The sequence below is a fragment of the Epinephelus lanceolatus genome, chromosome 10 (genome assembly GCF_041903045.1).
Source record: "Epinephelus lanceolatus isolate andai-2023 chromosome 10, ASM4190304v1, whole genome shotgun sequence".
Classification (NCBI taxonomy): Eukaryota; Metazoa; Chordata; class Actinopteri; order Perciformes; family Serranidae; genus Epinephelus; species Epinephelus lanceolatus.
Window position 1 is genome coordinate 22,719,553 of NC_135743.1, and position 25,832 is coordinate 22,745,384.

At 40.0% G+C, this 25,832-nt stretch overlaps 3 protein-coding genes across 4 annotated transcripts; 1 reads left to right on the top strand and 2 right to left on the bottom strand.

Moving 5' to 3' along the window:
* Positions 1-2,957: 2,957 nt before the first annotated feature.
* On the bottom strand, positions 2,958-8,798 carry zdhhc11 (zDHHC palmitoyltransferase 11). Its single transcript, XM_033641421.2, has 11 exons — positions 8,387-8,798; positions 7,208-7,426; positions 6,574-6,752; positions 5,614-5,715; positions 5,378-5,502; positions 5,129-5,284; positions 4,925-5,037; positions 4,798-4,847; positions 4,649-4,712; positions 4,483-4,561; positions 2,958-4,127 (listed from the first exon to the last, which is right to left on the bottom strand). Exons 1-11 carry the CDS (start codon positions 8,408-8,410, stop codon positions 3,988-3,990), a joined length of 1,251 nt encoding a protein of 416 aa, XP_033497312.1. The 5' UTR covers positions 8,411-8,798; the 3' UTR covers positions 2,958-3,987.
* A 440-nt stretch (positions 8,799-9,238) lies between these two features.
* Positions 9,239-15,988, bottom strand: brd9 (bromodomain containing 9). Its single transcript, XM_033641693.2, has 17 exons — positions 15,836-15,988; positions 14,807-15,027; positions 14,591-14,719; positions 14,347-14,497; positions 14,187-14,244; positions 13,327-13,471; positions 13,091-13,201; positions 12,103-12,290; positions 11,589-11,721; positions 11,374-11,449; positions 11,187-11,282; positions 10,923-11,055; positions 10,727-10,838; positions 10,522-10,578; positions 10,334-10,439; positions 9,789-9,959; positions 9,239-9,543 (listed from the first exon to the last, which is right to left on the bottom strand). The coding sequence occupies exons 1-17, from the start codon at positions 15,882-15,884 to the stop codon at positions 9,443-9,445; spliced, it is 2,037 nt and encodes a 678-aa protein (XP_033497584.1). The 5' UTR covers positions 15,885-15,988; the 3' UTR covers positions 9,239-9,442.
* A 16-nt stretch (positions 15,989-16,004) lies between these two features.
* Positions 16,005-22,867, top strand: trip13 (thyroid hormone receptor interactor 13). 2 transcript variants are annotated; one of them, XM_033641694.2, is made up of 14 exons: positions 16,005-16,141; positions 16,314-16,397; positions 16,769-16,928; positions 17,063-17,189; positions 18,395-18,450; positions 18,548-18,638; positions 18,745-18,817; positions 18,904-18,967; positions 19,059-19,145; positions 19,243-19,349; positions 19,524-19,677; positions 21,618-21,730; positions 21,860-21,929; positions 22,009-22,867. In XM_033641694.2, the coding sequence occupies exons 2-14, from the start codon at positions 16,324-16,326 to the stop codon at positions 22,102-22,104; spliced, it is 1,272 nt and encodes a 423-aa protein (XP_033497585.1). In that variant the 5' UTR covers positions 16,005-16,141; positions 16,314-16,323; the 3' UTR covers positions 22,105-22,867. The 2 variants fall into 2 exon arrangements, with proteins under 2 accessions (XP_033497585.1, XP_078027905.1); XM_078171779.1 differs by lacking the exon at positions 16,314-16,397 and having other exon boundaries at positions 16,037-16,141.
* Positions 22,868-25,832: the final 2,965 nt, after the last annotated feature.

Consider the following 25,832-nt stretch of genomic DNA (forward strand, 5'->3'; position numbering starts at 1 on the left):
TCTGAACCTTACTCGTCTGATGTCCAGTGCACTCATGTGTTACATAACCAGCAGTAGCCTAATGGCTGGACATGGATGGACATTATGTAACCTCTAGCCTCCACTGAAAGTTAAAATGATGAAGTATTACCAAGCTCTCATAATTCAAAGACAGAGGTAAGAGGCAAAAACATGCATGTCTGTGAGCAAAAAGAGAGGGCCCAGCTCATGATGAAAACAGCCTGGACTGAGTGAAATCACTCGATGACATAATAGTCTGTCACAAGCTGCATCAATTGCGCCATCCTGTGGTTAATGGCAGCCTCTACTCCATTTGGAGATTGCCAATAATTTCCCTTTTCATGGCAAATACTGCACTGCTTAAAAAAATATGGGAACACTTAATTCACACATCAGATCCTGATGAATGAATTATTCAACTGATGTTCACTGTTAAATTTGTTGAGAACAAAATGATGTAACAAGCAATCAATGGAAGCCACTGAGGGCTGGATTCAAATCGAAAATCAAAGTAAATGCTGGCAAATCCTCTTGCACTGATCTAAAAATAATAATGTGACTCAGCAGTGTGTGTGGTCCCCATGTGCCAGTATACACACCCAACAATATCTGGGCATGCTCCTGATCCTGATAGTGTCCTGAGGGATCTCCTCCCAGACCTGGATCAGGGCATCAGTGACCAGTCTGTGGCGGTGCTTGGAGGTGTCTCATGCACTGATACATAATGTCTCATAGGTGCTCAGTTGGATTTAGGTCAGGGGGACGAGAGGGCCGGTCAATGGCATCAATGCCTTCATCATCCAGGAACTGCCTACACACTCTGGCCACATGACGCCAGGCATTGTCCTGCACCAGGAGGAACCCAGGGCCCACTGCACTAGCATCAGGTTTGACAATTGTTCTGAGGATTTCTTCCTGGTACCTAACAGCAGTCAGGTTAATGTTGGCTATGACATGGAGGTCTGTGCAACCCTCCAACGATACGCATCCCCAGACCATCACTGACCCACCACCAACCCGGTCATGCTGGATGATGTTACAGGCAGCGTAATGTTCACCACAGGGTCTCCAGACTCTTTCACACCTGTCACATGTGCTCAGTGTGAACCTGGTCTCTGCTAATTCTGGTGTTCTCTGGCGAATGCCAATCGAGCCGCATGGTTCTGGGGTAGTCTGTGTCTGACCTGCTGGAGGTCATTTTTTTGGGGCTCTGGCAGTGCTCCTCCTCTTCCTTCTCGCACATACAAGCAGATACTGGTCCTGCTGCTGGGTTGATGCCCTTCTATAGCCCTGTCCAGCTCTCCTGATGTAACGACTGGTCTCCTGGTATCTCCTCCATGCTTTTCTTTTCTTTTTCTTTTTTTAGGGTATTTTTTGCCTTTAATTGACAGGACAGTGAAGCGTGAAGGGGGGAGAGAGAGAGGGAGAGACATGCAGCAAAGGGCCACAGGCTGCTCTACCACTAAGCCACCGATGCCCCATCTCCTCCATGCTTTTGTGACTGTGCTAGGAGACACAGCAAACCTTCTTGCAACCGCACGTATGGATGTGCCATCCTTGAGGAGCTGGATCTAACCTGTGCAACCTGATTGGGCTGCAGGTACCGCCTCATGCTACCAGTAGTGACCAGGACACTAGCAGAACACAAAGCTAGAGAAGAATCAGTCAGGTAGGATAAGGAGAGAGGCCACCACATGAAAAACTATTCTTTTTTGGGGGGTTGTCTTGCTTTTGACCATTAAGAGGGACAAAGCATTAATATTTACACTTGTTTAGTTGTGTAATTATAAAATGGCTAAACTGTCCTTTTTTTCTTCTTCTTCCTCTGTTTTTTTATATACCAATAAACCAATACATTTCACTGTCTGAGGGTGATGCTTGCGGATATTTTTTCCTTTCAGATGTAACAAACAATATAAAGAAGAATTATTACATTATTATGAGATGGAAAGAGACATTATGCTCTGGACCATGGCTCAGTGCTGAACAAGAACACTCTTCAACACAGTACACCACCTATACATGTTGTCATGTCACACTTTACATTATGAAGTGGAATTTGATAACTGAAAATGGCATCATTTGTAGAACATTATCAAATTCAAGCCATTAGAACAAAATTACTAAACAATATTCTTCAATTCAAGGGAGGTCACATCACAGACAGACCACTCTGAAACAACAGGATTGTGTAAGATCCACTTCAGCTCTGCTATCTACTTGAACACTGACCTACAGCCCTCTAGTGGTGAAAATATGTGACAGCCTACAGATGGACAATCACTACAAGAATACACAGACAACAGGGACTGCTTAGATTACTCACTGAGGAGTACAGAAAGCTGGTGTGAATCGCACAAATGCCACTGACAGCAACTGTCTGATCTGTAAAAAAGAAAAAAATGTCAATGAAGAGTTTGAGTAGAGATGTAATAGAACAGAATAAAAAACACATACTGTATGTCTAACCTCATTGATGAAATGGCAGTTTCAGCAGCAGCTCAATTCTCCATCGAGGGCCATCACATCCAGCTCAGTAGCTATGAGCATTAATGCCTCCAGGTCCTGTTGATTTAAAATATTGCTGAGCTTCACCTTGAGGAGTAGCGAGGCTCCTTTCACAAGATGGGTGTCTGGAAACATTACCAGCAACACGGTGGACAATTCTTGTGCACCATCTCCACCTCATCTTTATTTCCCTAGTTGAGTATTCTTCAAATCCTGAACTGTTGAACCTATTCCGCTGCCCAACATCACTTGCAATATTACCCTCTAATCTGACTATGTGTTGTTCTGTTGTCAAATTGTGCGTGTTCAAGGCATGGTCCTCTTCAGAGCTACTTTTCAATGACAGAACGATTTCATTACTGTACCTTCCTGTTGGACTACTGAATGTGCAACACCTTATAATCTTAAGACATTCCTCTGTAGACAAGACCATATGATTAGTAGTTAGGATATACATTTTATTTTTACTGAAAATTTTTAGGTGACAATCACTTCCCTGAATGTAGCCTCTTGCATTGATCTGTGCAGTGGTGCTTTTTCTATCTTGTATGGCTGAAATAGTGTGAAATACATCAAAACACAGGGCTTTATCTGGATATCAATCTACAGAGACAATGCTTTTGTGTTTAACTCAACATTATTGTCAGGTATAGACCAATCTGTTGCTGATGAATGGATGTTCATAGGCTGCTGGCAAATCCAACTGGTAGATACCTTCAATATTCAGCTTAGAATATAGATAGAAACTTGTAGAAGCTGGAGGTAGCAGGACATTGGCTGTCTATAGTACCACTGTGAGGTTAAATATGATAAAGAAGAAAACTACATAATGCAGCAAACATGTAAATGTACATGATTTACTATCAAATCTATTTAAAACAGTCACTGAACACAGTTAATAAAAAGGCAACAGAGAGCTGAGGTGTGTGCCCTTTTCAAGCTAGTGTCCGCTCCACTACTTAGTTAGGCAATGTTTTTTGCCATATAAGGCTCTCTCTCTGGCTATCAGATAAAATGACAAGATGCTAAAATTACTGTCAGTACAGTACTTGATATCCATTTGGCTCAGAATATGAACAGTAAACTCCAGTATCCTGTTTCAGCCTTTGAGGAAGATGCCAAAATCCATTAATCTGACTAAGGCTGGTGGAACAGAGACTAACCTGCAAGCTGGGCTGGACTTTGGCTCTCTATGCAAGTCAGTGAGACAAAACAATGCTTTAAATAATTAATTTGTTGTCATAAAACAAATAGTGTAGATAAAAAAAAAAACACGCACAATGATGAGTCTACATCAAACTGCATACAGAATGTCCACTGGTGAAAACAATGTTCCACGATGTGCATCAAACAGTCCTCTGTCCTCATCAACAATGCTCCATGATTGTGTGGCTCTGTTTTCATGAAGCGTGTCTTCATAATAAATAATTCCTCTGAGCAGAACATCCTGATGCTCCACAATGCAGACATCAGTTACTGCTAAGTATCATCTGAAGTCATGATGGAGCTGCCCAGAGGGTCCTGCACTCCAGGAATGTGGGGAACAGTTTTCATGATGCTGCCCTGAGCCTCTTCAGCGTCAGGCTTCCAGCTTTTGGTGTCGCTCACAGACATTTCCCCTTTAAGACAAAGAAAACAAAAAGAGATAAGTATTATTTACACACTGCATGAACTAATATTCCTTGGTAATCCATACTAATAAACATGACTAACAAAAGTCCCGTATAATATGATGGGTTTGTATGCACACTTTATTTTCAGGTCAGATACAGTGAGTGACCAGAAAAGCATACCCCTGTATGTGTATAATGTGAAACTTTTTACAGGCAGTACTCTGTGGTGTTGGATTTGTTTTTATTATATTGTATTGCAGTTCTTATATCTTTCTCCTCCATCTTTATAAATGAGGTCACAGAGACACAGAGAGACACAGAGAAAGGTAAACAACTGTGACAAGTGCAGTCAAATACTTACGTGCCGTCTTCTCTGTAGGATTTTCAGTACCATAATGGAAACTATTCTCCTTTTCTGCCGATTTCCCAAAGCTTTCCAACTAAATCAAAACAGATTTTAATGCAATATTACATACATATAAAGCATGTAAGGTAATTCAAAAAAAGTTATGAGTAGACATGCTTACCTCAGTGCATAAGGACCCCGAAAGTCGGCTTGTGAGTGGGCCTTTATCAGCAAACTTGCAGGTACTGCAGGAAAACCACAGTCGCATTAATGCTCTGTAATATCAGCTGTAATAATGGTGTAAAAAGAACTGTAAGGAATTTGTTTTACCCTGAACTCTGCGATAATGCTGGCTCACAGTCAATTGAGCTCTCTTGATTCTTTAAAAAAGAAAAAAAAAAATTTACACCTGTGACAGACATTTGAGTGACAGTGAGAGGTAAAGGACAGGTCTTACCTGTGGTGTCTTGTTATTAACTTTTGCATCTTGTTCATTTCCTGTTTCAATACTTCTGGCTTCTTTTTGACGCCTCCGCCTTACATAATCATATGTGCTTATGCCTTTATAAACTGTAAAGCCAAGAGGAGAACTGTGAGGATTAATGACTGGATGATGGGGAAAGAGCCTGATTCAATGTCTGTCTTGAAGATTGTGACTCACAGAGGTAAAAGTGAAAGCAAAGCAGATGGCCGAGCAGCAGCAGGCAGGTGATGCTCAGCATGGCTGTTATGAAGGCCAATATAAGGAGACCAGCTGAGCTAGTCTTTATGGGTGCTAAAGGTAAAAAGACCAGCCAGGTACCATTCCCCAGCATACCTATAGAACGGAGAAGCAAAATAAGGACATCACACATACAGCTTTTAATGATCAAAGCTGTTTCTAAGACAGCTCTATATTATGATGACTCACTGTGAAACTGCGGGGCGGTCCGTAGGCTGTTTGGATCCAGGTAATGCTGGATAAAAATGAACAAGATGACAGCGAAGAGCAGGAAGACACCCAGTGTAGCAGAGACCAGTGCCACAAAGAAGCACCTGAGGGCAACACACAAAACCTGATGTTATTTTATAAAGTATTCCACATTTCATTTGAACATCAGCCATGAAGTCAGATACAGAAAGCTCACTAGTTCATCCAAAACTTACCAGTAGTTTCTGCCACCCACACAGTTGTTCAGCCATTTGCAATGGTGGTCAAAGTCTTCCACACACTTGTTGCAAGCACTACAGTGTTTTACTTTGGGGCCACTACATCAAAGATTGAAAATGTTAAACAGCATTGGACACAACTTTTTCCATGACTGCCAAATGATATTGTTGTTTACTTAAAGGCATAGTACACTCAAAAATCCAACATACATATTTTGCCTCCTACCTTTGATTTGAGTGTTGGAGATATCAGCTATAGAGATGTCTGCCTTTTCTCAAGTATAATGGAACTAGATGTTACCTGTCTTTTGGTGCCAAAACCACCAAAAAAATACACTTGAAAAACTGAACAGCAATGTCACTTTCCAGAAATCATGACACGGTTACTAAAAAAATCCACAGACCTTGTTGTGAGCTGTTTCGTGTAGGAACTATTTTCTTTCTACCGAGCTACACCCACTAACTGTATCACTGCACAGAGGGCAGTATGTATTTACTGCTACCTAGCACCACTGAGCTACGTAATGTTACAGCTAAGCTGAGGAGGACGCCATTTATGATTACATCTCACACTGTCACAAGCACAAACCTCTCACCAATGAGTAGATGCACTCTTTCTTTATACAGTTGGTGGGGGGTAGTTTGGTAGAAAGAAAATAGGTCCTACATGAAACTGCTCACAACAAGTTGTGTGGAGTATCTTGAGCAACTTGGTCATGATTCCTAGAAAGAGACGTTGCTATTGATTTTTCCAAATGTTTTTATTTGCACTTTGAGCACCACTAGCTCCATTATATTCAAGAGAAGGCAGACATCTCTATGGCCAGTATCTCCAACACTCAGCAACTCACACCAAAGCACCAAGCACTACAGGTAAGAGGGAAAATGTGCATTTTTGGTTGTGTGGTGAGCCTCCTCCTAAAAAAGCAAAGTAACATTACTGCTTTAGATACGTACACTTTGACATCACACAGATAACAGTGTAGATTCTGGATGACGTGCGGTTGCTTCGTCCGGTCAAAAAGTGGCATTGGACTGGAATATTTCTGTTTTGCCCTCACGCTGACATCTGCGGGGTCTATAGACACAGCAGCAATATGTGCGAAAAAGTGTACAACAAATGCTATGCCCGCCAGCTGTACACAACAAGAGTCAAGGAAAATAGCAATAATATGGGGAAAAATACTGCAATATGTCATAATATAGTTCAGAAAAGCAATGAATAAGAAACTGCAAACTGGTGGACACAAGCGGGCCTTTTGTGTGAGACATTAAATCAATTCTGAAGAAATCAAGTGTTTTTATGGCTGAGCAAAGCTTCAGTTAAATGAACCAGTGTTGACATCACGCAGCATTCAACATGTGACAAATACACCACTGATTATGTCTTTTGGGCCTAATAGAGACCACAGACACGGAGACAGAGTCACGTCTGGTGTGACTGGAGCCCATACAGACAGCCAATACAACGACATCCTTGTTTTGTCCAGCAGCCCAAACAAAACCGTAGCAGAGACTAATGTTTGCTCCATATTCAAAGCTGAAAGAGCCATTGCTGCACACTTAACAGTCAGCTACGTGTTAAGGATACGGCATAGACCACATGGCTCCACGGCAGGGGCAGAAGAGGGATATAGATGCCAAAGCTGACTATGGCGAGGTAGCTGTACACCAGCCAGCCACCCACTTGGAAAGCCTGAAGGGGCCATGACCATCCGTTCATCCTGGGAGGCTTGGAGGGGACCAGCTCATTTTTACTGCCACCACGCATAGGAGCTGTGCGTCTCAGCCTTTGACTGAAGCAGTTCATCTAAACAGCAAAAGAGGAAAACAGACACAGTCAGTTGAGGAAAAACTTCCCCCAGGCACCTTAAATCATCCATCCACATAATACACATACATGCAAGCCTAGCTCTGGCAGAGTGTGGCTGCATTTGCTGGGGAAATGAGTTAGGAAAATAAGGTGAGTATAATGACAGCAGCCATTACGGACTCAGAGTGCATTAGGTGAAGCTTGGCACACCTAATACAGCAGCCTCAGGTGGACAAATATCAGGAATACAATAACACAAGTACCCAGTACAGCCTCCAAAATGACCATAAAGTTGAATCAACACCTTTCTTACCTGTCTCAACAAAAACTTAACATTACAGCCTTCATGAAGGTAATTTATTGTACTAAACTGCATTAGTCTTAAATTACTTAATACACTGGTACAGCTGTGTATTGTGTGGCAGAGGCTATAGATGGTGCCTTATCCACTGCATATAAATAACAAGGGAGATATTGTGACATAGCCTACAGAAAACAGCTGATCCAGAGTAAAAGTGCTTCATCCGTTTCTCTGTAAAAGTCCTTATAAAAGCACAGGTTTTGCCCCTGGCCTTCCGCCTGACACTACACTGTGCAAAAGTTCATTAAATATAGCAAAAAAAAACCTGAAAAGGAAATAACAATGTGTGGGCTTTATGACAAATAACAATGCTTTTATTCCTCACTGCATCAGACACTGACTGAAATTTAATAAATTTCTGGCTGTTGGTGTTCCTGACCGTTGGTTTTAATGTCTGCGTAACAACTAACGTTAAAGCACCTACCGTTGGCTAACTGTAAGTTAAAGGTCGTCTGCTTTAACGCTAGCTGACCCCGCATTGTGTTAAATTAACAATTCAAACAACATTTATACGGCTTAAAATAAACAAGTAATGCCAACTATTACATATAGATAATAGGTGTGTGTGAAGTTGTATACCACGAAGAGTGACTTACTTTTGCCGTTAAAAAAGCGACCATGAGATCAAATCAATATGCTCCTGATGAAATACAAACGGAGATTTCCACCGCTTGATATCCCATGATTAGTTTTTCAGCCAAACAGGTGCTTTAAGTAAAATTCACATGGTGAATACAGACAAAAAGCCAGGACAAAGCCAAACGATTGAAAAACACTCGATATAATTGATGAAAAGCTCCTCCGTCCTTGTATTTGTGTCACCGGAGGACGTGAATCAGAAGTTGAAGAATCAACTCAGTCAGCACTGCAGGTCGGAGCGGCGCTATGGAAACTGCTCAGCTGCGCATGCGCGCTGCAGCTCTCTTCAAGATACCCAGCGTTTTTTATTGTGGCCTTTCACAGACTGGATAAGGCGCATGAAGCATGAAGCCTGCTTATCAAACTCACAGGCTTTGCAGCTCTTTTGCACACCTTTAGGCTCATGAGAATAAAAATAGGTAGGGGATCTGTTTCTCATGAGAGAAAAAGGGAACAGATGTGCACGACACTTCTGCTTTCAAAAATAAAGCCAAAGTCTGTCGTGGCTGTGACTTTCAGCAAGTTTCTCTTGTAACATTATGCTGAATGTAAATGTATTCTACGTGCATATAGCTTTAGTTTCACTTCCCCATTGTGTCTTCCCAAAGGGAGACATCCCACAGTAGCAAATGTTGCTCAATTACAGCAGGAGTGTGCAGTGCATCTCTACTACAGCTGTATGAACTTATCTCTTTTATTGCAAATGCTCTGAATTTGAATGCGTATTTATGGTTGACAGTTCCCTCATTTACATCTGCTCAAACACTGTATGTAATGCAGTTTCTTATTTGCTCATTGAGCCACACACATTTAGAAGTCCAGGTGCAAGCATTTATTTTTCAAGTGTTGCACTCATACAAAAACATAGGATTACATTACATAACAGTCTGTACAATCAGCTTCAGTCTTTAAAACAGGTAAGAGGCTCCTGCTATCTCCAAAGTGTTTGAACAGTCCAAGGCTGAGTACCCAGTGTTGTTAACACCAGGATAACAAAATGGCATTGTGTGTGGTCAGCTGTTGGCTGTGTTCTCTGGCTCTGGAGATTGCAGAAACTCGTAGGGATCATGTACCATTTCAGACTGGTCCCCGACACCCAGGTGCGATGGGCTCCCTGTGGAGAAAAGAAAATATAGTCATGTTGTTGCACTGGTGTTAATGTTTAATGGAAAACAATGAACATTTTGAAGAAAGGTGGAGGTGTAACATTCGGTTGATATCTACCAAAAAGTTGAGCAAAACAGTATTATGGCTTTTAGTCAGCTAATCACAATACGTTGTCTAAATTTGATATAAAACACGTTAGCAGTGCTCCTTTCTAAGCATTTAGTTCTTTAGTCTCACTCCTATTGTAGATACCTAAGTGGTGCTGGTCCCTCTCTGATGCATTTGAGAGGGAGGACAGGTTGGACGATGGTCTGGAGCCGACTCTGTCGACCTGAGTCTCCTGGAATTCCTGCATGAGTTTGTCTGCGTCGTCAAAGTGCTGCTGGCCCTCTTCGTTGCCCGGCTCTTTTTTTACTGCTTTACCTGTTAGAGAAAGAAAGAAGATCATTGTAGGACATTTAAGGAACGAAGAACCACAGTTTCAAGCAGCAAAGACAGAGTGGATCATCATATTCAACAATACTCTGATGTGTAAATCAAGTAGTTTGACCGCTGTGTCTTTCAAAATGTTGTAAAAACTCTGCCTGAGCATTTTAATAGGATTAAGATGATTACATGGCTGTAATGCCCTTAACACTGCAACACTTCTTACTCTCTTACTGCGACTAAGGGCCTAATACTGTTAATGCAAGTTCAGCTTTCCCATGGACTTCTCCTTACTACCTTAATCAAGTTATGGCTGGATTATTGGTGTACATGTAAATGCAGCCACTCAGACTACTGATGAGTACAATCACCTAATGAGTTCAGCATGGATATATCCAGAGACATATCAGGATAGTTCTTCATTGACATGAAGTCCAGGACTGAGCCACTCTCTCCCAGGCCAGTGCCATCTGCCATCTGAACAAAAACACAAACCTTCAATTAAACAGTCAGGCAACTCTTTAAATGCACCATCACCTTTTCACAAACTACAACATACCTGCATGTCACAGATGTTGGATTTGGTTTCATCTGGTTTTAGTGTGATGTTTCTTTTCTGAAATGTAAAATAAGTATCATACACATAACAGGTCAGAAGCCAGACTGTGGTAGAATTGGTCAAGAAAACCCTAGACACTGAGAGAATGATGAAAGTCATGTGTGTAATAATGTATATTGCTGTATGTTAAGTAAAGATCAGATACCTGTCGGATTTGACCAACAGCTTTAGTGTGATCGTCTGCTGTCATCTTGTCCAGAAGCCTGTCAACCCAGCGCTTAGTGACACCTCCGCAGCCCTTAACAAACTCCTGTATACTTTGGATGAAAGTGAACGTATTACAAGCTGAAAACAGATGCAGATTATTTTCACTAGATCAATTTAAATCAAAGTCCCTCTACCTGAGAGCACATTGTACCCCTGTGTCGTCTCCATAGGCTGAATAGAGCGTGTCCACCTCATCGGGTAGCAGATCTGGAAAGATGGAGTTCTTCTGGAGGGTCTGAACGTTATATGCACTGCTCAGAAACGTCACTACACAGAGCAGGAAAAAAAGCATAATCTGTCATAAGCCATAGACTTTGTGGCACATTTTGTAATTGTCATTAATTAGATTAAAATGACTAATGTGAATTAAATCAACAAAAGTGCATGTTAAGCCATACCTTTGTGTCTCCTGTCATCTTTGAAACCCAAGGTTGTTAATCCAGGCAGAAGTTTATTTGACAGAGAACTCAGGTCCACTTTATGAGTCTCCTCTTCTGTAAAATGTAATAATTATTAATTATTATATTAATGTAGTACAGATCGTTTTTCAAAGATGTTTTAAAGACTAACACAGTGATTACAAACCTTCTGCATCAGGATCAAGCTGATTTACAACATTATATAGAAGAGAACCGTCTTGCTCCTTACGCAAGTAGCCCATCTAAAGACACAAAACAGACAAAATATATTACGCCTTACTACCACTTTGTCATTTATTGTCATAAAATATACCGTAGCCATATCTGGTAGAAAGAGTGTGTATAGATGAAAATTTGTATACAATAAGCTACTAGGAAAACCTTAGAGTTGGGCATGTATCTGTTGATCCGATCCCGAGCTTCATCTGCAGAATGCTCGACGAGTGCGAGGACATGCTCTTCTGCTGTACTGTCAGTCAAGCTGCAGGCGTTTCCCTCTGGTTCAAACAGGTAACTGAGACACCAGAAGTGACATGTTATCAGATCATTATATTGACAGGGTGCTGAAACAAAGAACATCAAATGCTTAGAACTTCCCTACTGTTCTTTCTGACTACATTTCATTCCTTAAGGGTCCCGTGTGTAAGATTTAGTGGAATCTAGCTGTGAGGTTGCAGAGCTGAAACTTGAGCCAGTGTTTGTTTTGTCTGTTCTGGGCTATAAAAGTCTTGTTCTAAGGTAACATTAAAACGACAATTCTTATTTTCAGATTATAAACTAATGAAAACATAGCTATAAATATTATATACCATTTGCCCCTAAATCCTACACACTGGACCTTTAACTAAAAACAGACAGCCATATTTCATCTGGATATTACAAATAAATAAAATACCTGATGACTTCCTTCATGTCTTTGACTGGTTGTTTCTTGGACTTCTTAGCTGATTCCACTGGTATAGGGATGATCTCTGCTGGAGGTATATCAGCTGCAAGGTCTTCATCTCCCAAAATCGCTGCCTGCTGGGTGAAGTCCATGTCCTGCATGAAAGACATGCTGCGTTTCAGAGCCAAAAGCCGGTCCTGCACACAGGGCAGAGGAAAAGGGGCAACACTTAACTTGACTGCTTAACTGGGGATGTATGGATAAGAGGAGAAATGGAATAGAAGCGGATGGTAAAAAGTTGCTGATGATTACAGTGATGTTTTAAGGCGAAATCTACCCTTAAACAGAATGACATATGAAGTCAAATCATATCATCCAACACTTTCATTTCCAATGCCACTGGGTGATGAGCTTTGGACCTTTGACAACTGTCAATCATGAATGACTTCCTGTCTTGACTTTGTTTGGGTTACTACATCCAACTGAGTTTTGTGTGTGTATTGGGCTCATACTGCTCAGCTGCTGGAAAGTACAAAATGTCATGGTGCTTTGAATATATTCCATTATTCACTCTATGGAGCAGTGCCAAGATTTGAGTCTAGGTGACATCATTACTACAGTCTTTCTGTCTGCTGCTCAATTTATTCAAATTCACAATTCAAAATTTAAATGCAAAATTTATGGAAATATATATTGTAGGGAGACTTTCTCTTATGGGGCTTGACACAAGGCAAAGTTGTTTATACGTTGACATATTACACTGACAATTTGATCTATTCTATTGAAGTATTTCAGGTTGAGTCAAAATACATGTCTGTAGTGAAATGTTACCTGTAAGAACATGATAAAAAGCTGAGGTGAAACACTAATACAAGTGTCTCAGCAGATCACTTCGGTGAAGTAAAACCTCAAGACAGCTAATGCGGACAAAGATTGTGTCACGAAAAACATCTAGGATAATTCATTTGTTTATTTGTAGTCCATTTGATCTCATTACCTTGCTCATCATCTTGAATCCTGTATGAAGCAGTTTCTTGGCAGCCTTGTAATAGACAGTCTCTGGTCGGTTGTACACCATGGCGTTGTCACACATCAGTTTAAAGTCCGCCTGAAGGCAAAAAAGTGTTTCAACAGGTGTGAAGGCGAACTTAGTTTAAACATGTTTATTATAATCCCCACAGAAATACACAGTCATCATCACAACTCTCTCTTTGTGTTGAAAAGCATCCCCACCTTGAATTCTGTAACCGTGTTGTAGTCATTGTTTCTAATCTTGTCTTTCATGGTGCTGAAGTCCATTGGATGTTTGATGATCATTGAGTAGCCAGGAGCAATGGCATCTGTTACTGGGAATGAGAAGAACCCGTGGGGGTCTTTCCTGCACAGACAAGTGATTCATCATGTTATTTACAGCACCAACCTTTAGATTTGTTTAGACTTGTCTTTTTGAGTGTTCTCATCTGATTGTGCCAGTGCATGTTATCTCTCAGGTCAATATGATCAATATGAATGGATCTAGCTTGTGCTGTAATCTGATGAACCAGACCTCATCAAAATGTGGCCTAATTTACATGTGGTGAGATGTTGTCCAAGTGCTGATATCAATTTACGGCTAGTATTACATGAGTAAAGTCACACACAACTTTTCCACCACAGCAGGAACCACCCTCCACTCAAAATAGTAAATACTCAAATAGACTAAAGACCGAAAGCATTGTTTAGTGCACTCTGCAATATTTAGCATGTAGGTGTATGTAGGTGAATGGAACAAACAACAAATGCAAATTTTGCTATTTTTAGAGTCTTACAGGGTGGTAGAGGGAAGTCATGGAAATTAAAGGGGTGTGTCCTGTAGAAATATATATTTGTTTGTGGAAAAGGGGTTCACCAAAAACATCAGGATTCATCTTGAAGGATCAGAATCAGCTTTATCCTTATCCCTTACGTGACCTTTAGTCTTTGTGTTCCTGGATCTTTTAAGTATTGACAGGGTTCAAGTTTAAAGTCTTAAGGAACAGCACTGTGACATTCAAAGGACAGGAGGCCAACATTACAGGCAGACACAATAATTAGACTGAATCAGGGTTTCTCACCTCTGCAGCTGCCTCAAAAAGTGCTCCAGCAGTTGTTGACGAGGAGTGGATTCACTTTCTGCATTGAGCAAACATAAAAAATACAGATATTCATGAACACAGTTACAAGTGAATAATTGTTAAAACGTTTAATATTGTCCTTATATGCAGGCATTCTTACCTTGTTGTGTTCTGCATGCTCGGACCGGCCTGTCTCCTTGCTGTTCTACTTCCAACTTCACACTGGGGTGGAACTCGTCCACTTCAGGCTCTAGCTCCAGCTCTCTGTCTTTCTCTTTCTCTTTCTCTTTCTTCTTTTTTTTCTCCTCCGGCTGATGAATTACAGTCATGACGTGAGTGACTTTTCAGCAAAATTGTTAAGAATGCACTGATCGTTTATTCAGGCTTAAGGTCAGTTGACTCACCTCTAATCCAATACTTATAGCTTTTGACAATGTGAAAGGTTCAACAGGCACACCAGTATTGGCAGCAGCGGTAGAAGCTGCTGCCTCTGATTCATTCTGCTCTCGCTCTCTCTTCTTCCTCTTCTCCTCCTGTAGTATGAGATGAAAGCTCATGTTTAACTTATAAAGGCATAAAAAGCAGGCGCTGTCATCTACAAAGTTCTTTTGTTAACAAACCTTCCGCCGTCTCCTCTCTTCATCATCCATGTATTTGTCTTTGTCCTTTTCAGACTTTTTCTTTTTCTTCTTCTTCTTCTCTTTGTGGCGTTCTCGCTCGTAGTCTGATCTGTCATCGTAGTAGCTGGAGTCATGGCCTGACCCAGAGAGCTCCGTCACCTCACTTCCTCCAACTTTGAGCACAAGCTTCAGGGGCTTCTCAAGAGCCTTGTCCTCATAGTCTACAATGAAAACAAACAACATGAAGGCAACATGACAAGGTGAAAAGTTATAAAGGAGTGGGAGAGTATGTGGAATGATGCTAGCATTGGTATGGAGGGAATACTGTAAGTTTGGTCTGTTACTTAAGATGCCAAAACACTGTTTAATAAGAAAATAAAATAAAATAAAATAAAGCTGCTGTATTAGACTGTAGGTTCTCTGTAGAGAACTTTCTACTGAATGTTAAACATTGTGTCATTACTTACAAGCCAAGATAACTTACTAATGTGTAACTGACTAACCTCTAATTTCTAAATGATAATACAAAAAAGGAAAATCAGATATAGTATAAGTAACCTTCTATTTTTACTAGGTTATAACTTAGTAGCACAGACAAAAATCAAACATATGCAATTATGTTTGTGTGCATGAGATATTTGATTTTTTTGTGCTCCAAATTTACTTACACAGAATGGACATAGAGCGACAATATAAACATTAACAAACATCCAAACACACAACATAAACATACAAAACAAAAGTAATACATTCAATGATAACGAACTGTTTAGCTCATGATTTTAGCAGAACATTATATCACCAGCAGCTAAAGAGTTAAGAAGAGGGATGTGCACTTTCTTGGTTGATTAGGGTCGATTTTTACAACAATAAACACTGGAAATCTGCTGTCTTTTCCTGTTGAGCTAGCCAGCTAAGCTAAACTAAGCTAAGCTCAGCTAGCCGGCTAGGCTAACTTAGCTGGCTAACATAAAGCTAGCTAAAACAAAAGCGGTGCGATATCTAAGAGTAAAAGATGCATTCAAGTACCATCAACTGTTCTCCATTCCGGTTTATGTTTCTTGTGTTTTTTCCCCATTTCTTCGTGGTTAAAACCGAAGCGTTGTGTTTATTCCGGTGATGATGCTACTGCTCGTTTGTAACAAATCTTTACTAAGAAAGCTAGCGACAGGCGGAAGTGATACCCCAAACAAATGTTGTATTTCCGGTGTAGCAAATCAGCGCGCTGAATTCGAGTCGGCTTTTTGACAGCACAGCGGATAGTTTGGATAACTCCTTTGGTACCAGTATTTTGATCGATACACGTTATCAGATTGATAGCGTAAATGTTTTAAGGTATGGTTTCACTTTTGTCGATGTTGCAACTTGTTTAGCTTTACTCATTGAGCGATGTTAGTGTTAGCCGGCTATGTTAGCTAGCTAAAACATCGCCAACTTCACATACGTTGCTAACGTTAACAAAATGCGGCTTTTAAAGCTCTTGAATGTTGCTGTGATGTCCACACAGGTTTACAGGGATGGACGGTGACAGAATGGAGGTGGGAAACCAGAAACAAGACATACATGTTGAGGTCCATGTTAAATCTCGCAGGTGTGTTCGCTGAGGGTTTAAAACATGACAGTGTTGTGTGAGTCCAGATCAAACCACAGAGCATCAGTACAGAAAAGACATACACACACACACACGCTTGAATACAATTTAACTGACCACAGCCTTCAAGGGATTATGTTTTGGGGTATTTGTGTCAGCTGACCATTTAACAACTGAATAAAGGTGACATTTTCCAAACATTTACACATGTAGGGAAATGCGTTAAGTGACTAAGAGACTAGAAACCAGTATTATGTTGGCACTGGTAAGGTTTCACCAAATCAGCCAGCACAGGTGGGAAAATAATTTTCCTAATGATATTAAAATGATGTAATTGCATTGTCTTTTTTCCATTCTTATTGACATTTCAGCACAGCTAAAGTGGCTGAGGTGAGGACACATGTTCTGACTCTACTGAGTCGCCACAGCATGGTTTTTGGAAACTACAGATGGACAGAGTTTGATGAAGACTTTCTGCAGAAACACGTGGAGTCTGTGGCGATTGTTGATCTTGAGGAACTTATGACACAGGTCTGTCATTTTGGGTTGCTTTGTGAATGTTTTCCATCATGTATATCATTGGGGATGTTTTCATAACAAAATGATAATGCTTTGCAGTTGTTTATTTGTTCTTTTTTTTATAGTAAACCTTTTTTTTCCCACAGCCCCTTGATTTGAAGAGCTGCTCCGTCTCTGTTTACATCTTCACTCTGAATGAGGATGGACCCAGCATGCTCAATTTGGAGGAGGATGAGGAGCTCTCAGCAGCCAATCACTGGCTGCTGCCAGCAGGTGACATTACGGAGGATAGCACGTTGAGTAGGACATGCTGCTGAGAAAATCTAGTTTGAGTTATCTTAGCCTGATTTATTTCCAGTTGAAGTCAGACAGCTAGGAAAAAGTTAATGCAGGAAGCATTATTATTGTTGTTTTTATTATTATTCAGAGTGTCTTAATGTGATACTCAACCCAAAATGTCCCTCTCAGAACATAGACAGCAAATTTTAAAAGGAAAAGAACAGTGTAGTACATTGACTCATGCTCCCTGCATCCTTTGATAGCTGTAAAAGTCTGTACCTCTTCATGGAAAACAGATGCTGTGGTCAGCTTAGATTCATGCATTCATGTTGTGCATCTGTATGCTCAGTATGTTAAAAACTGATATATATTTAAACCAAAGTGTAGCTAAATGCACTGGGACTGTCTTGGTCTTCATACATGACAGTCAAGCTCCCGAGTAAGCACCTGTGGTAAAAAAAAAAATGTGTTTACAGCATATTAAGAATATGAATTATAGCCCGACAGGTACTTGATTTCTGAGGCAAATATATAGATATTGGTTTTTGAGTTAAAAGAAGCTGTTCCCAACTTATCTGAAACCTAGTTTGGCGCGTCTTTGCCACAATTTCCTGTTAATTACATAAACACTGATTTCAGTATATCTGGAATAAGCTATTATTGGCCCATTTATTGGTTTAGTTCTAATATGAACGATTGCTGTAGAAGTAGATAATGCAGCAGGAGTGGTTTGAGAAGTTTTGTGAATTTTTTGTTACTTTTTTTCTGCTGTGAAAAGGTTTTTTTGGAATCCATCCTAATCACTGTGAAACCACCCTGACCAAAGTGTTTTTTCTCTGTTATGGAGAAAAATACAAATGTTTTATAACCCCCTTTTAAGCTCACAAAGTACAAGTATTCCATATTAATTGATAGATAAAGTCTGGGTCAAGCATTGTCTGCCTCAGAAAAGGCCTTGGCCTTGGCCTGGATGATACCGTTTTCATCAAAACTGTGGGCCACTGACTCTCCAGCTTGTTTGTGGATGCAATTTATTAAATTTTGTCTTTTTATAGGAACTTGCTTAAATTTAGTGTTGGGTATTTCTTTCTATGTTTTATGTTTCAGTATTTTAATTTGGAGTATCTATTAGCTTTAGCTCAATACAGTGCAATCTTTGCTTAATATTCCCTTAAAATGGCTTGATTTCTTTTTAACAGCTGAATTCCATGGGATTTGGGAGAGTCTGGTGTACGAGAGTGGACTCAAAACCCAGGTAAAAAAAATATGGCAGTTGAGAGATGAGAGAGAATGATTACATAACCTTTTCACTTCTTAATGCCAAACTTCACATCGTTCTCATTTCCTTACAGCTCCTAGATTACGTCACGACAACAATTTACTTCTCAGACAAAAATGTTGACAGCAACCTGATTTCATGGAACCGTGTCGTGCTGCTTCACGGTAAATAACTAATGAGGACTGACAGTCTTTTCTAACATTTGAGGTTGTGTGAGAGTTGATGTGCGTAATATAAATGATTTATCACTTTGTGTATGCCCACATTCAGGACCCCCGGGCACAGGGAAAACGTCACTGTGCAAAGCTCTCGCCCAGAAGCTGTCAATCAGACTGTCAAGTCGGTAAGACGATCCTCATTTTAGTGAAACCGCCTAAGCAGCAACTGCACCTGCTCTTTTCATTTCAGAGTACACTCCTCTCCCTGCAGGTATTCTTATGGGCAGTTTGTTGAGATAAACAGCCACAGCTTGTTCTCAAAGTGGTTCTCAGAGGTACACCTGACGCCTTTTTACAACACATTGTTTAACTGGAGGATGTTTGAGAGGGAACTGATATTATTTACATCATGCCTCTTTGTTACAGAGCGGTAAGCTGGTCACGAAGATGTTTCAAAAGATCCAACAACTGATTGATGACAAAGATGCTCTTGTGTTTGTTCTGATTGATGAGGTAAAATCAGAATCTCGAAACTGGTGGAATCGGTCTCAGGAGGGTCTTTTCTGTGACTAATGCTGCTCCTTTTGTGAACATGTTTTATGGTGGATAGGTGGAGAGTCTGACAGCAGCTAGGAATGCCTGCCAAGCGGGGACAGAGCCCTCGGATGCCATCAGAGTGGTCAACTCCGTACTCACTCAACTGGACCAGATCAAACGGTCAGGAAGCACAATAGTCTCTGTACTCTTTTAAAACCTCTCTCTCATAGTATATGCCATCAGAAGCCTTAGTTTTGCATTCTTACACTTTTTCTTAATTACTGTTTTCACTGTAAAATACTACTTTGTCCTATTTACACAAGTTTGTTTCGACTTTTTGGGCACATATTTCAGACATTCCAATGTGGTGATCCTGACGACCTCCAACGTGACAGATAAGATAGACTTGGCATTTGTAGACAGAGCTGACATCAAGCAATACATTGGACCTCCATCCGAGAAGGGCATCTACAACATCTACCTCTCCTGCCTGGAGGAGCTGATGAAGGTGGCTGAACAATCAAGCAACATTACTGTATTTTCATTATTAGCAGTTATTCAAGTCTTTTACTTTCATGTTAAATTTTATTTTTCTCAGAAGAACACTTAATTTCTAGTGGGTATGATGATTTTACTAGTTTGTATTGGGGATTTTGAAAAAGTGAAGGTCAGTATCTTGACACAGGACAGTATTATGGTGGCCATGAGGTGTAAGACTCAGCATTTAGAGCAGGTCGTCCACTAATCAGCTGCTCCTGTCCATATGTCTGAGTGTTCTTGAGAGAGACACTCGACCTTGAAAACTCGGAATGGTAAAAGGTCAGCAGCTTGGTAAAGCACTTTGGATAAAAGACCCATTCCATGTGACTGAGATCATTTTAATTTTTCCACTGATAGAATGGTGGGGGGAAAAAGCAGAGCAAAAATAAAGTAGAGTGCTGGTCTAATATCTAGAAGACAACTGTAGATTCCAAAAAATTCTTTAAACAAATTGATATGTATGAAGCATAACAAAATCTGACTACAGATTTTCATCCTTTTGTTTTCATAAGATACATTTTTTGGGCTCAAAACTGAAGTCACTCACCAATTAAGATGCTATTTACATGTGTGTAATATTGCAGTGGAAAATATAAATTATATGTGAAAAGTAATGATTTTAAACTTACTTATCAGCGTGCTTCAAAACAGTTATAAGCCAAGGCAGCAGCAGTGCAAAAGCAGTTCTTTAAATATACTAGGGTGAGCTTGAAACCTGGAGCGACATGACTTTTCTTATCCTACTTTCTAAATATTTAAACCTTTGAACCCTGAGCAAATTGGTGTGATTTCTTTCAAAAACATGGGGGGAAAAGGCAATGAGCAGCTTGGTAAGAAATGTCCCACAAATTGCAAAACAAATATTACTTTTTTAAAATTATTTTTAAAAATAGGGGAAAATGAAAAACGCTAGGGAAAAATTGTATTTGTAATTATTCCTATTACATTTTAAATATTGTTAAAGAATTATTATTGTTTTTAAGCACTCTTTCCAAGTCATTTTCTTGTTTTTTTGTTTTTAACTCTTCCTTTCTTTCTGTCTTTATTTTTTACTAATTTTCTTGTTTTTAATTTTATTTACTATGCTAATTTTTGGAGTAATTTCTTCTTTTCATTGCTCATTGCCCTCCTCTCATGTTTTTGAAAAAAAAACCCAATCCAATTTGGTCAGGTTTCAAAGGGTTAAAGGAATACTTCACCTACAAAAGGACAATTTGTATATCACTTACTCTCCATGTTACCTTGAATGTGTGAAGAAAACTTTGTTTTTCTCATATGCTTCCATGGATAACGGAGAAATCCAAAAACAGAAAATTCTTGATGCCTTGGAGTAAAATGGGGCAGAGTTTCACAACAGCAAAACTATATCAAAACATCTGATCACAAACTCTTACACAACTCATGCAGTATAACCCAAGTCTCATTTATCCAGTCATATGTTCAGTACCTCCCAAACACATGCATTTCCATTATGAGGTGTCAATACGAAAAGTCTTGTGCAGGCTGAGTAGCGTGCCTGGGCATGCTCAGGGCGTGCTAGTCCTAGATGGAAGGGTTTTAAATCATGTTTTAGCCAAAATTCATGTGTTTGGGAGGTACTGAGCATATGAATGGGTAAATAAAACTTGGATTATACTGCATGAGTTGAGAGAGAGTTGTTAAGTGATGTTTTGATATAGTTTTGCTGCTACTAAACGTGGGTCCCATTTACTTCAATTCATGAAGAATGGTCGCCCCTTTTTAGATTCTTCATTCAGCGTGAAGGCATGCAAAAAAAGGTAGTTCCTCATGAAGTCAACCTAACAAGTGGTGAATAATTGATACACAAATGGTCATTTTGCAGATGAAGTATTCCTTTTGAGTAGAATTCTCCTTATGTCTGTGCGTCATGTTGTTTGATATGTGCAGTGCCAGATCATCTACCCCCGGCAGCAGCTGTTTACCATGTTTGAGCTGGAGACGATGGGCTTTGCGAAGAGCGAGGTGTCCGAACACAGTCTGACCTTGAGGAACATCGCCCTGTGAGTACAGCCTCCAATAATGCAATGGAGCCCAAATCACGCTGTCTCCATGCACCAGTCATAACATCAAGTGGCAGTGAGAACTGAGACAGCCAGAGGCTAATGTTTTGTTTTTCTTTTCATTTCCAGGAAAAGCAGAGGTTTGAGTGGAAGAGCACTCAGGAAGCTACCATTTCTCGCCCACGCGCTGTTTGTAAAGGTAAGTATTTGTTTGTGTTCTACAGAGTGTAGGAAGAAATGAGGCATATAGTCATTTAACGTTGTTTGCTTGCCTGCAGACACCGACAGTGACTCTGGAAAGGTTTCTGGAGGCTATGGACCGAGCAGTGGATAAACAGAGGGAGGAGAAAACTAACCTGGTCAGCGGTGTCTGAACTCATTACAGTGGCCAAAGGCTGACACGTGATTGTTCATGAGCTCTCAATCCCATTTTTGTTCGTAGTTTATGAAACTACAACCCTTACATCTTTTTATAAAACTTAATCAGTTCATTTGAGAGAAGTGTTGAATATATTGGCAAGTTACACTGTTTTAACAAAAGCTATCGATAACACAAGTCTTTATTCAGGTAATTCTGTCGGTGCTATGACCTTTAAAGACCAAGTTGGTTTAAATACAGGCAGCTTGGTTTAAGATGGAGGGTGCCAAATGCTTGAATGTTCTGCGTTTACTCTGTTCTTACATCCAAAGTGATATTTTTATGTAACATTCAGCTTTAACCTTCATTCAGCTTCTATTGGTTTCCATGTTAAAGGAGTAGTTCACATTTGCATTGGCATTTATTTAACTGATGCAACTGCATACACATTAGATGGATTTTATTGACGATATCCCTTTAGATGGCAAAGTGTTTTTGCTAACTGGTTCATTTCTGTGCACGTTGCTAGCTTACTGAGATACTGCAGGACCTGTTGAATAAGCTAATGTTCATGTAGAATACCAACTTATATTAAAAAAATGTGAACTGTCCTTTTAACATGCCATTTTTGTACGTGTTATATGTTTTAAAAGGGATGTTCCTCCTGTACCATAACTTAAAAATGTTGTCTTTGTCCGCTCCTCTTTAAACTCTCTGGATTCATATGTTCATAACAACTTTATTTTGTATATAACATTGTAATAAACAATAACATTTAAGCTTGTGTGTGGTGTTGACATGCTGCAGATGCATTTTTGGGATTTTAACAAAGCCTTCGGGCCACCACTTGGTGGCGCACAGATGCTGTCACACAGGTTTAAACATGGAAAGACTGATTTTATGTAGTGTGTTTTATGACATATGGGATAATGACGATAAGGGCTGAAAGTGAAAATGTCTACAGCAATAAAACCAGGCTGCAGCTGACCTTGAGGCTCTCATATTTGTTATCTAAATAGCTGTTGAGTAAAACACGAAACCTCCATAAATATAACATGTGCATCTGCAGATCTGAATTGAGAAAGAGCTCTTGTATTTACCTAGAGTGCAGTTATGCAGTTTCACAGTAGTCTATCTTTATGAGACAGGTTCCTGCAGGAGGACCTGAGGTGAAACTGATTATACTGTCTGTGTGTTGTGCACGTGGCCGCCGCCAATTTGACCTGAAAAACAAAACCACTGAAAGATGATTCACTTATGAGATGTATCAGTTGTACGCACGGTTTACACGACGAGATCAGTGGCTCCATTGTTCGTATGAACATGTTTTGCATTCTGTGAATGCTCTGCTGCTTTGCATGTCAGCTGCCGGGTTCAGACAATGTGCCCTTTGTTTGTTGTTGAGCAACAGCTTTTTCACTCCACTTCAAAGGTGGATTCTGTCGGCTGTTCCTGAATGTTAAAAAAGAAAGCAAACAGTGGAGTTCATCTTTGTTCACACACTTCATTCCTGCTCAGTCTTATCACTGTCACCTTTAATGTGACCTCTCTTGGGTGTTCTATTGAACACAGCTTATATTTTGGTGGGAGATCTAATCAAGGCCTTCAAGGGCAGACTTTTTTAAGTATTGGATTTCCCTTCAAAGCACTTAATTCATTTTAACAGTTTTTATCTCTTTAAAGCCACTGTATCCTTTACACTTAATTGTTTGGCGCCTGCTATTTTTATATGTCAATGAAGTTTTTATGTGAGATGAATCACATGTGGAAGCTCTACTTCACTCTAATCTGATCAATGATCACAAAGTTAGGGGAGAAAAAAGGGAGATGGAGAAAGGGAGAGCTGTAGGAACGGGCATGGTAAATAAAACCATAATTACTCTGTCTGGAGGCCTTTTTTTTTTCTTTTGACTGTAGTTGCTCCAAAACCAGGCAGCTGTTAAAAGGCAATCAAGACGCAGAAGGGAAGAAAAGTCAAAAGCCTTATTGTTATGGGGGTTTTATCACTGTTTCAAGCCGTTTGAAAATGTCAGAAAACTCCAAACAAAACAAACAGTCTGATGTTTATCCCCTCAACCGTTGTTCAGGTACATGGCTGAAAGCAATGGAATATCGCTGCATGTGCCAATGGTGATTCACATGGGGAGGGAATTAACTTACACACACATACTTATAGGCATGTTGAGAAGAAAACTGAGCAGAGCTGCACACAATGGAAATAATCAGTCATTTCTGTGAGGATAAAATCACAGATTAAGTCGAAGGGAGGTTGTGATTTACACTGATACGATTTTAAAATATGATACTGCAGTGATTGAAGCAAGTTTAGAAAGTCAGGGCTGCTCAATTCTTCATCTACATGACAGCCTTTGATGATAAACCAGGACTTTTATCCAAGTGAACATTGCTCTTAAAAGACAACCTTGACTCTCTGTGTTCCCAAACTATCCTGTCAGAGATGAACTGCTGTTGTTTCTGCTTGAGATTTCTTTCTTTATTTTCTGCATCCCATATGTATGTCATCCGTTTAAGTGGGGTGTTAAGAGGGAGTAGGAGAAAGAGGATGAGAGTGAGATACCTTGTAAAGAGGCAGGATCCTGGGAGCCAGGCTGCATAAAGAAACAGTAATAATTAGGCACGGCAAGTGGGATCAAAGGAAGCTGCCATCAATGAGCTATGCAAATGTCGGCTCATCCTGTCAGCCACAGACAGTGATCTGAGGGTCCTGTGTCTGTGAGAAGTCAAATGGCAGACAAATTGACAGGAGGAGCAATATAGCTCCACTCCACAGTCATCAAGGTATGGTAGTGAAACTGGGACACTGTGATATAGTAGCATTTTCAGAGAAAATAAGATGTTCTTCCAGCAGCACAGCATGTCTCTTATGTTCCTCCAGGCAGAGCAGCTTTGTTTAGGTAATAAAGGATAAGGTTTAGTGCTTTGGCTGTAATTTCTTCTATGACAGCAGCTCTTTGGAGCAGTGACTGAGTGACTGACTGACACCGGGCGTATAATAACAGCTTACGCCTTGATAACATGGAAAGATCAAAGTGACATCTTTCCTCATTCTGAATATAATCTGCACAGGAGTGGAATATTTACAAAACACTAACATAACATTCCTGTTTTCATACTGAGCCAAAGGTTGCCTTAGTAAATGAATATTCATAACTCTTGGCATGTGTCCTGCGGCTGGGCCCTGTTTTAATGCCCTGCCAAAGGAAACAAACTATAAAACTGCTCAAGAGCTTTTGATGTCTGGTGGGTTGAAGTACAGCATGTTCTTCCCAGGTCTCTTTTAGAAAACACAGTTTATCTTTAGCATCTGTTGGGGCACACTTCTAACATAAATAATGGAAATTAGAATGAGGAGCAAATCAGTGTTTGGTTAGCACACAGACTTGTAATCATTTGCTAAATAATAATGTTATGAATTGCACCTGGTGTGTTTATGTCTGCACAAGAAAAGCTGGGAAACCCCAGTTCTTTACAAAATTAAAATCTTATTTGGGTTAAAGTAGTGCAGCAAAAATAATGTGACTCTAATTCAGGATTTATAACCTAATCACACCACTAGTCTATCTGCAGAAAGGTATAATCAGCCTGTTTTTTGTAATCTAATTACTTTACATAGTTTGATTTACAAAAGCCTGTGATACAAACAGGCCTACAAACTAATGTGTCTGATAGAAAAAAGCAATCAATTATCAAAATGATAAAAGTGTCCTCGTCATGACTACAAAT